The sequence below is a fragment of the Agelaius phoeniceus genome, chromosome 5, assembly GCF_051311805.1.
Source record: "Agelaius phoeniceus isolate bAgePho1 chromosome 5, bAgePho1.hap1, whole genome shotgun sequence".
Classification (NCBI taxonomy): domain Eukaryota; kingdom Metazoa; phylum Chordata; class Aves; order Passeriformes; family Icteridae; genus Agelaius; species Agelaius phoeniceus.
Window position 1 is genome coordinate 53,084,583 of NC_135269.1, and position 13,826 is coordinate 53,098,408.

A 13,826-nucleotide genomic window follows, 5' to 3' on the forward strand; every position below is an offset into this window, starting at 1 on the left:
ATGATATAGTAAGTGACTTTCATGTTACATTTCTATCTGCTTAAGCATACAAACACAAACACATATCTGCTTGTATAAGCGCACACAAACAAATACATTCAAATACAAAAAGAGGACTTCCAAAATTTTTGTTAGCTTGAAATCAAGTATTAGCAGTCTGTGAGGTTAATGAAAGCAAATGTAGGTAGATTTCATTTAATTCTTACTCTGCTCTCTTTGCGCTTCATCACTTATGGTGCTTTTTTTTACTATTACTTTTTTGCTTTCCAGAAAAAGTGATGTTGTATGTTGTCTCTATTCAATGCAATTATTAAAACAGTATTCTGCAATATCTTTTTTTTGATTTTCAAATAATTGTATTCATCCTTTTGTAGCCTTCTTAAGGAAGACAAGATCTAGAAATCTACATTTAGGTGGGACTGACAAGTAATAGCTCAACAACCAAGAGTCAGAGCGAAGAACAAGTCTGGTCAGTCCTCATTATTTCTAAGTAATGCTAAATCCTCAACTACCAAAACTGGCCCCCAGGTGACTCTACCAGGGATGAGGGTATGGAAAAATTTTATATGGGGATGTTAAATTTAAAGTAGAGCAAGAGGCATAGAGTCTCTGCCATCTCCTGAAACCACCAGGCAAGGCCTTCCTCTTGAAGAATCAACAGGAATCGAAGGATTCTCTGCCTTTACATTTTTCTGCTGGGGCACAGGGATGAGTGAAAACCTTTCCATCTCCTCACTCCTCCTCCCTACAGAGAACCCACTGCTAGAAAAAGATTACTGAAGACCCCTGAAAGGATCGTATCTCACTAAAAATGTTTTCATTGAATATAGAAAACCTACACCTTGAATAAATATGTAAAGTAAGGCTTCTTGTAACCTCTACATATGGTTTAATCTTGGTAGTGCTCTTTTCCATTTTGTTGTAGTAAGATGAATGAGTTTTCTCTTCAAAGGCCTTTCTTCTTTCCCAAGTAAAATAGTTAAAGGGTAGTCATTGAATTATTGTTTCATGCTTACTAAGTTAATGACCAATTTGATATTTTTTAATTCCAGAAAAATTAGAACAAGAAATCCCTAATATTTTTCAATAAATTATTCTAATATTGAGGATTTGATCAATGTACACTCACATTCAGAAACACACAGAGCTAGCTTCAAATCAATAGTGGCAAAAAAATTACTTTTTCAAAGCTTAGGTGAATCATTGGTTTCTGTAACATGGCAAAAATCAGAAAAGAAACAATTGGGAAAATTCAAAAGAAACTTATTACTTTACGTCTCTCCAGAGCACAAATCCTTATAGGAATAAGAAGCAACAGCAACCACAAATAAACAGGATTTCAAAATTCAAATAAACTGTTCAAGTTATTACAATGCTAGACTGCAATAGTCAGTAATGTATAAGAAAAGAAAAGGTAAGAAGGCTTATGCCCCTGTGTAATTCTTAACCTTAAAGGAAGATAAATGCCTTTCATACTTCCAGTGCTTAAAAGACTCTTGATTTTATGTGGAAAATAAAAGAGAGAAAGGTTTCTCACTATTAAGTATTTTCTAGTATCTTCATAGGGGAAAAAAAAAAGCTTGAAATTGGATTAGACCAGTAGCATCCTGACTGCAGGCAGCAAAAATTTATAGTTATGAATAACTTGACTAAATAGAGAACAGGGATATCAGTTTTGTTGTTGGGAATTACAAATGTTATATGAGAAAAAGAGTCAAGTACCTCCTAAGTAAGATAAAGGCATAATAAAATACATCTCGAGCCTGAGGAAACTTTATACCTATCACTTTGCCTTTTGATATCATTGGAGAGAGAGATTTTCAGATTGCGTCTGTATCTTGAGCTTTTGGATTTCTTTCAGTGTACTACTGCCTACTGACATAACAACACCACAGAATCACAGAATCACCAAGGTTGGAAGAGACCTTCAGAATCATCTAGACCAACTGTCAACCTGGTACCACCATAATCACCTCTAAACCATATCCCAAAGTGCCACATCCAGACACATCTTCAACACATATACGGACAGTGACATGATTTACAAATTGGACTCGTGGGCAAAACACAAAGAGAATCTTATTTTCTGCAGTGCACAGATAAAAATACAGGAAAATTAGAATAAATGGTGTTTTTACATTTAGTCTTCAAGTTCTGAACTAGAGATGGGAATACAGAAGCACAGAATCCCAGAATGGCTCAGGCTGGAAGGGACCACAATGGGTATCTGATCCAACCTCCCTGCTCAAGCAGGGTCATCCCAGAGCACGTGGCACAGAGCTGCATCCAGACAGTTCTTGAATATCTCCAGTGAAGGAGACTCCATAACCTCTGTGGGCAACCTGTTCCTACGCTCGGCCACCTGCACACACCTTTAAAGAATTGAGCTGAAAATCAGGACTGAGATGCTACAAACAAAATATCAGAGAAGGCCCACTGCAAGGAAAAATGTCAATGGAGATAGGCCATAGGAATTTCAAGTTTTTCAATAAAAATTTATAAACAAGTAAATGTAACAGCTCTTATATTCTTATTAAAATCTGGGGATTCGTTCATTTTTTTCACTTGCCACCATTTTTTCAGAGCAGACATGGCCATGAGGCTTTTGGCCTCTCAAGGAAAAGATAAATTCATGGGTAGGACGCTCTTCCATTTTTAGCAGACATAGGAAATCAGACAACTGTTTGGAGGGCTGTGGTATGAAGAACCAGCTGGGATTTCATTGTTGCCTCTCTTTTGCACATGAGAGGCCCTGACAAATGAAGTGGGGTGTGTCAAGATATCATTTGCAATTCTCTGAGTCTAAATTGGGCAGGAGGTCATTCCCCCATTCTCTACCTATAATTTTCTTTAAATCACAGGAGGTTTATTTTGAATTTACTACCACCACCACCACCACAATCTCTTGGCTCAGTTTACTTAAAATTATCATATTTTGGGTACCTTTGTTACCCACCCTTTAAATTTGAGTTAGATAAGCATAGGGATCATGATGAATTGCCAGTTTGTGTCAGATTTGCTTCTGTTTGAGTGGGACTTCTTCTATTGTAGCAAGCCACTTTTAAGTGGTTTTAGTCAAGAGTCCTATCACTCATAGGTACTTTGCAGAAGAAGTCATTGTTTTTTCCCTGCCAGTTAAAATGCATGTGCAACTTCCATATGGGACCTCCCATGTCTTTGTCCCATCACTTAGCAACAAAGTGTTAACTTTCTGGGCACAAGAAATATGTTTTCTTTCTATTTTCAGGTTCAGAGAACATACCAGGTTTTTTTTTCATAAAATATAAAGATATCTGTTTCAAATTAGAAATTATTTTGGATCAAGATACAGCCTATGCATTTCATACACTACTTTTGGTAATTCAATTTGACAGATGAGGCTGAGATAAGTCATACAACCATCTGTGGTACCATTTAGAGCTTCCTAAACTACAACTCATACACCAGTCATTCCACCTGAAGAACTTAAAAGACTGATCTATTATCCACTTAAAATAGCAATAACAAAATAATCCCTTTCCAGATGTGGGCAACTACCCAGCCGTGATTTACTGCTATATGAATCAAGGTCAAGGAGTAAAGGATTAGAGTAATGAGCTATCCTTTAGCTCAGTGAGGAACTGAATATTACCCTTTTTTTGTGAAATATGTGGTAAAAGGCAGAAGACAAGGCTTTGCTGAAATGACAGAGCAAATGCATGGCTTTGATGTTTGTGTGAGTTGTATCTGTGACTTGTGAAGCCCAGTGCAGTAAGTGTTTGAATTGATGGCACAATACACATACAATAAATCTGATGGTCCAGAAAGTGCAGGAATCCATGTTCTTGGAGACTTCAAAGTGCTTCTGTCTGACAAGCCCAGAAGAAGTGGGGTGATGGCATGCAGAAAGCTTGGAAGGGCAGCCCTATAACAAAGGCTACATGACAGTGTCAGCAAGCAGCCAGAAATCTTGGGACAGCAAGTGAAAAAAAAAAGGTGATGTTCCATGGGGAAAATATTATTTGGTGAAAGAAGAGACTGCCAGGAAAATCAAGGCACATCACAGACAACTTATGTGTGCAGTGCAGCAAAATTGTGTAGTGCTGCTGGCACTACTCACAGAGATGATGGTCACAGACAGCAATGCTGGGCGTGGTGGCAGTAATTAAGGAAATGACACAAGGAGCCCTGATATTAGGTAAAAATGCCTACACAAAAAGTAACATAAGCAATCTGCTCTAGCCACAGAAAGTAACATTCGTTATAAACTTTTCAAGTAACGCCAAGAAAGCAACATCTCATATAGAAGATCAAAGCCAGCTGCTGATGTGTCTGCTGTATTAGATGTCATGACAATTGCATCTGGGTATGATGCCTGAGCAAGCACATTTGCAAAAACTAGTGACAATTACTTCAAGTTTTTGCTCAAACTTTTTAGAGGCTTTCAGCTTTATAATATGATACAGGATCCTTCTTTTGCACATAGGGACAAGTAAGAACATATTGATTTGCTTTTACCTTCATCCTCAAACACTGTTGGTAAACCAAATAAGGAGTTCAAGACTTGACCTATAATCAAGACCTCAATAGTTTAAACATAAATTTAATTTTCACTGTATATACTTTAGGGTTAACTATATGAAAATTACCATGATGCACACACTTGCTAAAAAAAATCATATTGACAACTACAGATAGGGGGATAGAGGAGGTCATTGAAAACATAAATGGAATTGAAGCACTTTCTCTGGTCTTTAATAAAATCTGTACTATTGTTGTATTTGTGCAAATTAACTACTAAATTTCTTATACATTGTCCATGAATTTTTTCTTCAGGTTAAAAAAAGTCATACTTTTCTTACAACTCAGCAATATGCATTGGAGAACTGAAGGGAGACAGAAAAGTGATGAAAAGAAAGCAGCTCCTTTCCGTCACTCCTATAAACAATTTACAGATAATGTTTTACTTTCACAGTTACCTGTGCATTTCTTGATATTGCTGTTTCTTTTTCCATGTGATCCTAACTTGCATCCAAAATTCTCCTCCCAAAATTCTGCAAACCAGACATTTCTTCGATTGTTAGCAAGTGTTCTGCTCCGAAAATATCTATCAAATCCTACATTGAAGAGAAATGAAAGAAGCATTAAAATATGACACTTATAAAAATAGTATAAAAATATAAATTTAAAGACAATATCAGATTTTTTATAACTATAAGAACAAGAAAAAGCTTTAGACACAAACTATTTTATGAGCATAGTAGCATCTAAGGATTAGACTTCATTTCAAGGCCACATAAAATCATGGAGTACCTCTTTGTTGAACAAGAGGACATCCAGGACACCTATAATTCTGCTTCTATTTATATAGTTAATGACACCAGTTGAGAAACTAAACATTCCTATTTAAATCTGGTGATCACCAGCCTTACCCCTGCAAAGCGGTCATAATGAAATCATGATTAACGTATCCCATCTGGATTAGCTCCTTACAAGTATTTCCCTGTGGCTAAATTCTGTATGTAACATCAATAGTGTTCATTTTCCTAACCAATTACCTGTTTAGCACACTTACCCAGACATAAGAGATGTTACTATATCCAGTACCCTCACAGGAACAAGGTACTGCAAACCTACTTCCACTTCATCCACCAAGTAAGAATCTTTCTTAATACAGTAACTTCTTAAAGTAAGTTTAGGAGTGGAAAGTGGGGCACAAATCAATCTCCTCCCCAGAGAATAATCTGATTCATTATTATTCATCCAATATTCTCTTTATTTGTCCCAAAGAATGACCAGGCTATGGTTAAGAAGCTCTCAACTCCAAGTATCATCATTATTAGCCAATTATAAGATTGCCTAATTGTAGATTTCACATCTCCTCATCTCAACAGATATATTAAATTATTGTTGTATCAGGCCAACTCAGGTAACTTGTTTGGAAAGCTTTTCCTGAATTCGCTGTAATCAATGACTACATGATTTTAAAATTATTTTTAAAGAGATCTAAAGTACTTAAACTTTGACAGAAAATGAAAGGTTTGTGCCACATGCATCCTTACCATCTATGGATGTTCTTTTGGGTAGAATGGTTACTGCTCCTTCAGCAATCTCCTCCTGCTGCTGGACTGGTGAAATTTTTGACCCCCAGCTGTCTGAGCCAATCCAGAGGAAATGTCCAGACTGATTAGCTTTTTTGGCTGCTTCCAGTACTCTCCTGCAAACAAACAACAAATGACCAATTAAACAAATTCCATTTACAAAGAACTTGAGAAACCCAACATTTATTTTGGCTATGCATAAGCTTACAATAATTAATTAATCCATCATTTTCACAGTCTAAGGCATATTCAACAACAGCTGTAATGAACTCAAGATACAGTAATATACAAGTTAATTTGTTTCATCTTTCGCCATTTTTTTCTTGCATTCTTATTGGCTTCTTCCTTTTCAGTAGCCAAATAGCTACTGACAGCTAGATACAGCGTCTATTGACGCTGCACTCCTAGGAGATAGGAGAAGTCTGGAACTACACAGAATAAAGGAACCAGTACACTCTATAATTACAACTCCATTTCTTATCATCAGATTTCCAAGAATTTTTACATAGTATTGTGGTGGTTTGACAGGAAATATGTTTTCTGGGATGCTGTGGTTAGGCCAATGGGTGCTCAGATTTTAATATTGGCACCTAATGTGTCCATTGGGGCATTGGACCCGCCTCTGAGAGCACGGGGTTAAAGCAGGGCTCTCCCCTGGGAGGCTCTCTTGGGTTCTGGTCAGGGAAAGGTTCAGAGCTGCCCTGCCCAGCTGTGGGCTGGGCGGGGCAGGGGCAGCCACGGGGCCGGGTGAGGTAGGCCCAGGGGCAGCCATGGGGCCGGGTGAGGTAGGCCCAGGGGCAGCCATGGGGCCGGGTGAGGTAGGCCCAGGGGCAGCCATGTGGCTGGGTGAGGTAGGCCCAGGGGCAGCCACGGGGCCGGGTGAGGTAGGCCCAGGGGCAGCCATGGGGCCGGGTGAGGTAGGCCCAGGGGCAGCCATGGGGCCAGGTGAGGTAGGCCCAGGGGCAGCCATGCGGCCGGGTGAGGTAGGCCCAGGGGCAGCCATGGGGCCGGGTGAGGTAGGCCCAGGGGCAGCCATGCGGCCTGGTGAGGTAGGCCCAGGGGCAGCCATGGGGCCGGGTGAGGTAGGCCCAGGGGCAGCCATGCGGCCTGGTGAGGTAGGCCGGGCCCTGGACAGAAGGGAGGGGAAGGCCCCTGCAGGATGGAAGGGTGGAGGAGCACTGAGAGGCATCGGGCAGCCACCTCCTCCCCCCCGGGAGAGACAGAGAGAGAGCCTGTGCCTGTGCTTGTGCACCCTTGAAATTTAATATTGGCCGGCCGAGGAGGAGAAGGGGGGGTGCGAGAAGGTGCCCGGCAGGGCAGCCGTGGGAGTTCTGGACAGACAGAGCCTCAGATTTTTAACCCTTTTCTTGGATTATGGAAACCTTACAAATGCTAATCCTCCTGGAGCTGAATGAGAAGAGAGATAGAGATGAGATAAGAGGAAATGGGCCATGAGAGAAATAGAGAAGAGCTCAGGTGGAAGAGATGATGGAGTAGCTTATGCTGGACTCTTTTTGTGTAACCATAGACAGAGCCATGTTTCCTTGTGATACAGGGACTGCATTCTAGGGGGAGGCAATGCCTCAGAACCAAGAGGGTTTGGTGTGGGTACCCCTCAGCCCCAGGGGGTGAAAAATATGGGGGGGACAGATGTCCCAAAGTTGAGACTGTGCCTTTTTAGAGTGGGACAAAGCATCCTTAAAAGTCGACCCTAGAAGCAGCTCTGGTTCCGTGTTCAGTGGTGAGAGCGCTGGACATGAAAGGAAGAGGTCACCATTGGCACAAGAAGGACTCCTTCTCCTCTTGATGAACTGAGGATTGAGTACTCTGAAGGGTGGTGCTGGACTGAGAGTCGATGATTTGGGGAATGTATTGTATTGAGAATTTGGTGGGGAGGAGGAGGAGATGTATTTGTGTGTTTCATTTTCCTTGTGTGTTTCTTTTTTTATTCCCTTTCCCTTTTAGTTTAGTTAATAACTTTTTTTTTTCTAAGTAGGAGCTTGCTTTGCTTATTCCTGGTCATATCTCACAGCAGAAACCAGGGAGAGAGTATTCTCATGGAGGCACTGGCATTGTGCCAGTGTCAAACCATGATAAGTATTGAATCTGAAACTTCTTTGTTAGTCTATTTTCCACCAGCCAACCAAGCATCTTTGTGAAGAGGAACATCTTCAATGCACAAAATTAATAAACAGGCACCTAATATCATCTTCATTCGCAAACATGATCACTGCTCGAGCATTTGGAGTTTCCAACAAGCGCTTAATGATCTTTTCAAATTCTCCTGGTCTTGGTTCCCGAGGGATTTTGAGTGACTGAGCAATGCAAACACCTCCTAGGAAAAAATTAAAAGGATAAAAAAAGAATTTTAACACAGTAAATATCCACAATTCAAAAAATTCTTAGCTAACCAGGCAAGCAGACAAAGCAAGGTGCTAATCTGAGATACAACAGCACAGCCAAAAGTAACATTATCTATGTGTTTCAAAACATGTTTTGTACAGGCTTACACACTTAATGCTGCATTAAAGAGTATAACACAATTACCAGCTATTTTATATTTTATGTACTTTTTTCAACAACATTCTGAGACCTGTTGTCAAGCACCACACTGGCTCATCTGGACTGAGCTCCCCAGACCTACCTAATCTATGGCAACTGAGAACCCAGCCTTGCCACAGCACTGCATTGAGCCATGGATCCACAGTTTTACAGTCACCTTGTGTTCATGATGTGCCTCTTTGGTATCAGGTACTGTCACACACCTCTGCTTTGTCAGCAGAGAGTATGTAGCAGAGAATATATACAGATCACTTTTAACTGTTATTATGACATTCTTAAATGAGTTGCCTTAATTATTTTAGAAGCTGTAATTGAATATTCTAAATTACCAATCAGCAAATTAACACAAACTCAGAGATTACATTTCTTCCTGACAGAGGGTGCTGATTGAAATCTTTGCATTTTACCTGTCAAGTAAAAAGGGTTGATTTCCACAGAAACATTATGATTTCTTATAGCTTTCATAGACCAGTTCAGGGGAATCTCTACTCTCCAATTACAACACTGTTATCTGTGTTTCAGCATGCAAGAGAAAAATTTCTTAAGCCTGTTTCATGAATCACTGAGTCCATATTGCTACCAGTTTCCAATACCATAGGTGATCTTACTGATTGCTTGCTGATTTGCTTATTTTAATTATTTTTTTCTCTAAGAACTATTGCCTGATTGTCATCACTACATCTAACAACCACCAATGATTGTTCTTGAATTTTGTTATTCCAAACATAAGAGCCTATTGGAGAAAAATCTAATCACTAATAAACCCAGAAAACTAAGAAAATGAGAAAATATTTAGCTCTGACCAAAAGTAACAAGTTACTAGACAAATGCAAGCAAATTGTACATTTTGTATCCCTACATCTAAATACTTCTACACTGAAGATTGTTTTTAGTGTGAATAAGAGTGTGTTTTTAAATAGATGTTCTATTTTTAATGAGTTTTAAAAGAGGTACTCTGTTTTTAATGAATGCTGGTATTTATCTTCTGATGTATAAGATCATTTGAGACACATATGTTTCTTTGCATTAAATGCAGTTAGTCAAGTAAAATCACAGTTAGATGGCTGTGTTGTGTATGGGGAGGCTTTCCAACATTCTGATCCATCTTGTTCCTCCTATCAAAATTTTAGAATTTTCTTTTTCCAAAGTACTTCACAAATTAGGTTGATGAACACCTTCAGTGGCAGGATTTGAACACAACCAAGGGTCCAGCCAGGTGAAGCTTGGCATGTAGTTTAACATGAAGGTGTTACCAAGGTCCCTTGTGTAAGCTTTCTTAAGCTTAATGTATTTATTCTTTAAGAAAATTAAACAAAATAAAGGTATGTCTGGAGTATTTTTCTTATTTTATTCAAAAAACGAGAAGGAATGATTCAAAATTGTCCCAAATCTGTCAGTAATTAAGAGGCACTAGGACAAAGCACTTTAAGAGCTGCTTTAACTTTTTGATCAGCCTTGATTTGGTCAGGCAGTTGGATTACATGATCATCATAGGTCCCTTCCAACTGAAATATTCTATTCTATTCTATTCTATTCTATTCTATTCTATTCTATTCTATTCTATTCTATTCTTTTCTATTCTACATAATATTTTTAAAATGCTGGGAATTCATTATCAGATTTTGTGCTGCCTTTGCAGAATCTCATTGACTTCAATAGCTCTCTGAACAGGCAAATCCTAAGCTTGAATCAAGTTTAGAAATGGTATAAATGAAGCATGGAGTTATCAACTGCCAGTGTAAAAACAACAACTTTCAAATGACATCACCCAGTTTTAGTAACAGGCAAGCATATCATCTTTTCAGTTATGCATCAATTACTTGGGATGTTTCATTATTATTTTATTAGATTGAGAAATTCATTCCATCGTGCAGGCTTGTCCTGAATTCTTCTCTGCTTTACATGCAAGAAATATTTGCAAGTCAGAATACCTGCCATTTCTAACAAAAGTTGCTTGTATATAGGTCCTTACCATCCATAAATAGCACAACAATATAACATACATAATTTACTCTTATATGCTATGAAATGGAATATAGAACCTTTTTATGGTAACAAATTTCTTCACATTTTTACAAGTATCCTGTCTCCCCATGACGGAAAACTAATTTGCCAATAACAAATAAGCCTTTATAGCAGATGATCCTTATATTTACCAGGTATTTTTGAAAATCCAGCAATGAGAAATGGACACTTTACTGTGAAAAGCTTTAACCAATTATCTAAGCAGATATTAGGCTATAGTGATAGACACTTCAAAGTCCTTTACTTTCTTTCCTAAGTACCAGTGCTGAAATGTAAGAGAAATATTTAGCAGATATCCTGTAAATGTAACAATCAGCAATTCACTGTCAAAAAAAAAATGCCCAAAAAAAATTACAAGCTCTCAGCTGTCCCCAAAGTCATTCAGCACAAAAAGTAAAACAGATCTTAAAAATGATATAAAGGAATAATTTTTTACCTCATGCATTTTGTAAGTGCATTTTTCAACTACTTCTACTCATGCAATGGCCTTTACAGAAAAAAAAAAATCATTCTACCCACATAAAAATCAAATGCAAATATTACAAAATGCATGAATATAATAAGCTAGGTACATCCATCTACAATATTTGTGAAATGGATATCAAGCAATGAGGAACTGCAGTATCTAAAAAGGCTATTTTCAGTGAAAATAGTGTAGAAGAAACATCATTCCATCATTGCAGCAGCAAGTTCAGTCATGACTGTACAGTGTATCTTGGCATCTCTGCATTGAAGAATGTGTTAAGTACTACCAGGAACAAAATAAAATGCACTTCAGCCTCGTTGCTACATTTATAATTGACTGTGGAGGCTATCTCCAACTCACAAAACACTTTGTATACATCCTTACCTATATATGGCATATACAACTGTTGCTCAAAAAAATAACAGGATATCAATTTTCAACTAATGATGAATTGCTGGAACCACAAAGGTATTCACAACATTACAGTGTCTAACCTCTTGGCACCCTGCTGCCTTTGAAATCTACAGCCTGGGCTAAGTGCCCAGACACAGAGAGAGATAAGCCTTGGAAAAGGATTCCTATGAGCCAGCAAACTAAATAAGGAATAATTATTCCTCCAAAATAGGTTGCAGAGGTACTAAAAGGACAAGTTTAAGGCCAGTAGTTAGGATTAATCTTGTGGAGTGTGAACAAAAGAGAGATTTCCCCAAATCAAGAATAAATAGGGTTTGCGAACAGATGTCTCATACGTGATACCAATGGTTTACCACTTGCTGCAGAGGTGCCAAAGGGCAGATGGTTCAGACATCTAAGATCTCAAGAGACTTTATGGCTCTGAATTATATGAACAAATTGTATTTCACTCCATCAGCATTTCTGACTGACTTGGCATGATGACTGCTTGTCTCTGTTGCTAGTTTCTAAGATCCTTCATTGTCTGGGGATGTACTTTAAAAGAAAATGCATTGGTCTAAATTTCCCTTGGTTAAAATGATAATAAATATAGCATTTGTATAAGGAAATGAGAGCTAACTTTCCTCTTACTGAAAAGAAAATTATATGTTTAAGCCCCATCAATTAAAAGGACCTATGATGAGGCTTCAGAGAGTGCTGCACTAAAGTTACTAGGAAAAGAAGGGAGAGAGCCAGACAGACTAATTTCAGGTAGCTACTACAAACAGGCATCAGTAATTGTACCCACTGCTATGGTATCCATTCCCTAATTCATATATGACACAGGAGGTGAAATTAACACTTTGCATCTATCACACATTTCAAAGACATTAAGAGGGCACTGAAGGAAAGTAGCTCTTTGCCTACTGTGGAGGAAAATCAAGTCTTACCACCAAATTCTGCTAAGCCTCTTTCACCTGTTTTCAGATTTGTAAAGCCAAGGTTGTCCTCAGTCAGCCCAGAGCTTGATTGGAGGAATAAAACAGTCAATATGAACTACCTTGCTGACAAGGATCCATTTGTCCTCTGTCAAGCAGCTATGAAGTGCCATAGCCAGCACCTGGGGCAAGGGGATGATAAAGAGAGGGAGAGCAAAGGTGGGAGCTGGAAATCAGGCTCAAGGCAGGAGCTGTCTTATTCCTGATAAGGGGCTCAGTCCAGCCACTCCACACCATGGTTACACCTGGAAATTCATGTGCTTTTAAAAACAGACCTGGTAACCAGACCTGCTGTACAGCAACACACTTTTATCTATGTTGAGATAAAATAACATCTTAAAAAATTTGTTCCAGGCTAGGCTTGCTTTGCTTACAGCTACTCTGTATAACACAGCTTGTGGGAACACAGGTTATCACTAAACAAACATAACCAAAGCTAACAACAAAAAAAAAAGTTATATATTTGAAGATATTGTCAGTAGAGTGGATAAATAACCCTTTTTTGGTGGTCTAACAACAATGAGACAAATGTAAAAAAAGGATGGATAGGTAGTACCCACATAATTTTAGTAGGTAAACATAGTAATATTTATAATCATAAATACTTATTTTTGCCTGTGTGGGTTTTCAAGTCACAAGATGCTGTGCTGATTGTAAACCATTAAATATTCAACTATATGAACAGTCAGAAGATGTTGAAAGTGCATTTGGAAAATAGCAAGTAGACTTGGTAGAAAACTTGTACAAACAAATTAATTTCCTAAAAAAAGGACTGAATGGTGAAGCTGAATGCAAATAACAGGGTGGAATTGTCTCTCACCCCAGCTAGGATTCAGCACTACCTTATGGATCAGCTAAGTAGGTTATATAAGAATGGTGCCTGGTTTTGTACTGAGAAAGTTGAAAACAGGTTTTAATTCAAGTGATCACTGCTGGGACCTCAATCATATTACTCAGAACCATTTTACCCTCTAAACTATTTCTCTACATAAATATAAATAGCCTTACCATTGTAATAGGGAAGGGATGAAGCTATGCACTTTGACAATCTATTTGTTAGCATAGAGGTGTACCTCACCTGACTCAGTACACAGCATTGCAAGTCAATTATTTATGAGAGCTTCATCACAAATCCCATTGTTCCTGAAAAAGCTCAAGACAAATAGCCAGGCCATATCTGGGATCCAGTCCTACCTGGAAGGAATTTCTCAGCTGCCTCCAAGTACATATGTCCTTTTTTTACTATGAGTTATAGGTCACTGGTCATTAGGCCAGCAAAATTTTAATGTAGGTCTGTGGAAA

The 13,826-nt window shown here is 38.5% G+C and overlaps 1 protein-coding gene across 5 annotated transcripts in view; it reads right to left on the bottom strand.

Annotated features, from left to right (window-relative positions):
- The window catches only part of GRM8 (glutamate metabotropic receptor 8), a 320,010-nt gene that overhangs the window by 169,578 nt on the left and 136,606 nt on the right, over nucleotides 1–13,826 (bottom strand). For all 5 annotated transcript variants that reach the window (XM_077179022.1, XM_077179021.1, XM_077179025.1 and 2 more), the window contains 3 exons: nucleotides 8,280–8,415; nucleotides 6,042–6,196; nucleotides 4,959–5,096 (listed from right to left, as the gene is read on the bottom strand). In XM_077179022.1, coding sequence (XP_077035137.1) covers nucleotides 4,959–5,096; nucleotides 6,042–6,196; nucleotides 8,280–8,415 — 429 coding nt within the window. The remainder of the gene's footprint in view (nucleotides 1–4,958; nucleotides 5,097–6,041; nucleotides 6,197–8,279; nucleotides 8,416–13,826) is intronic.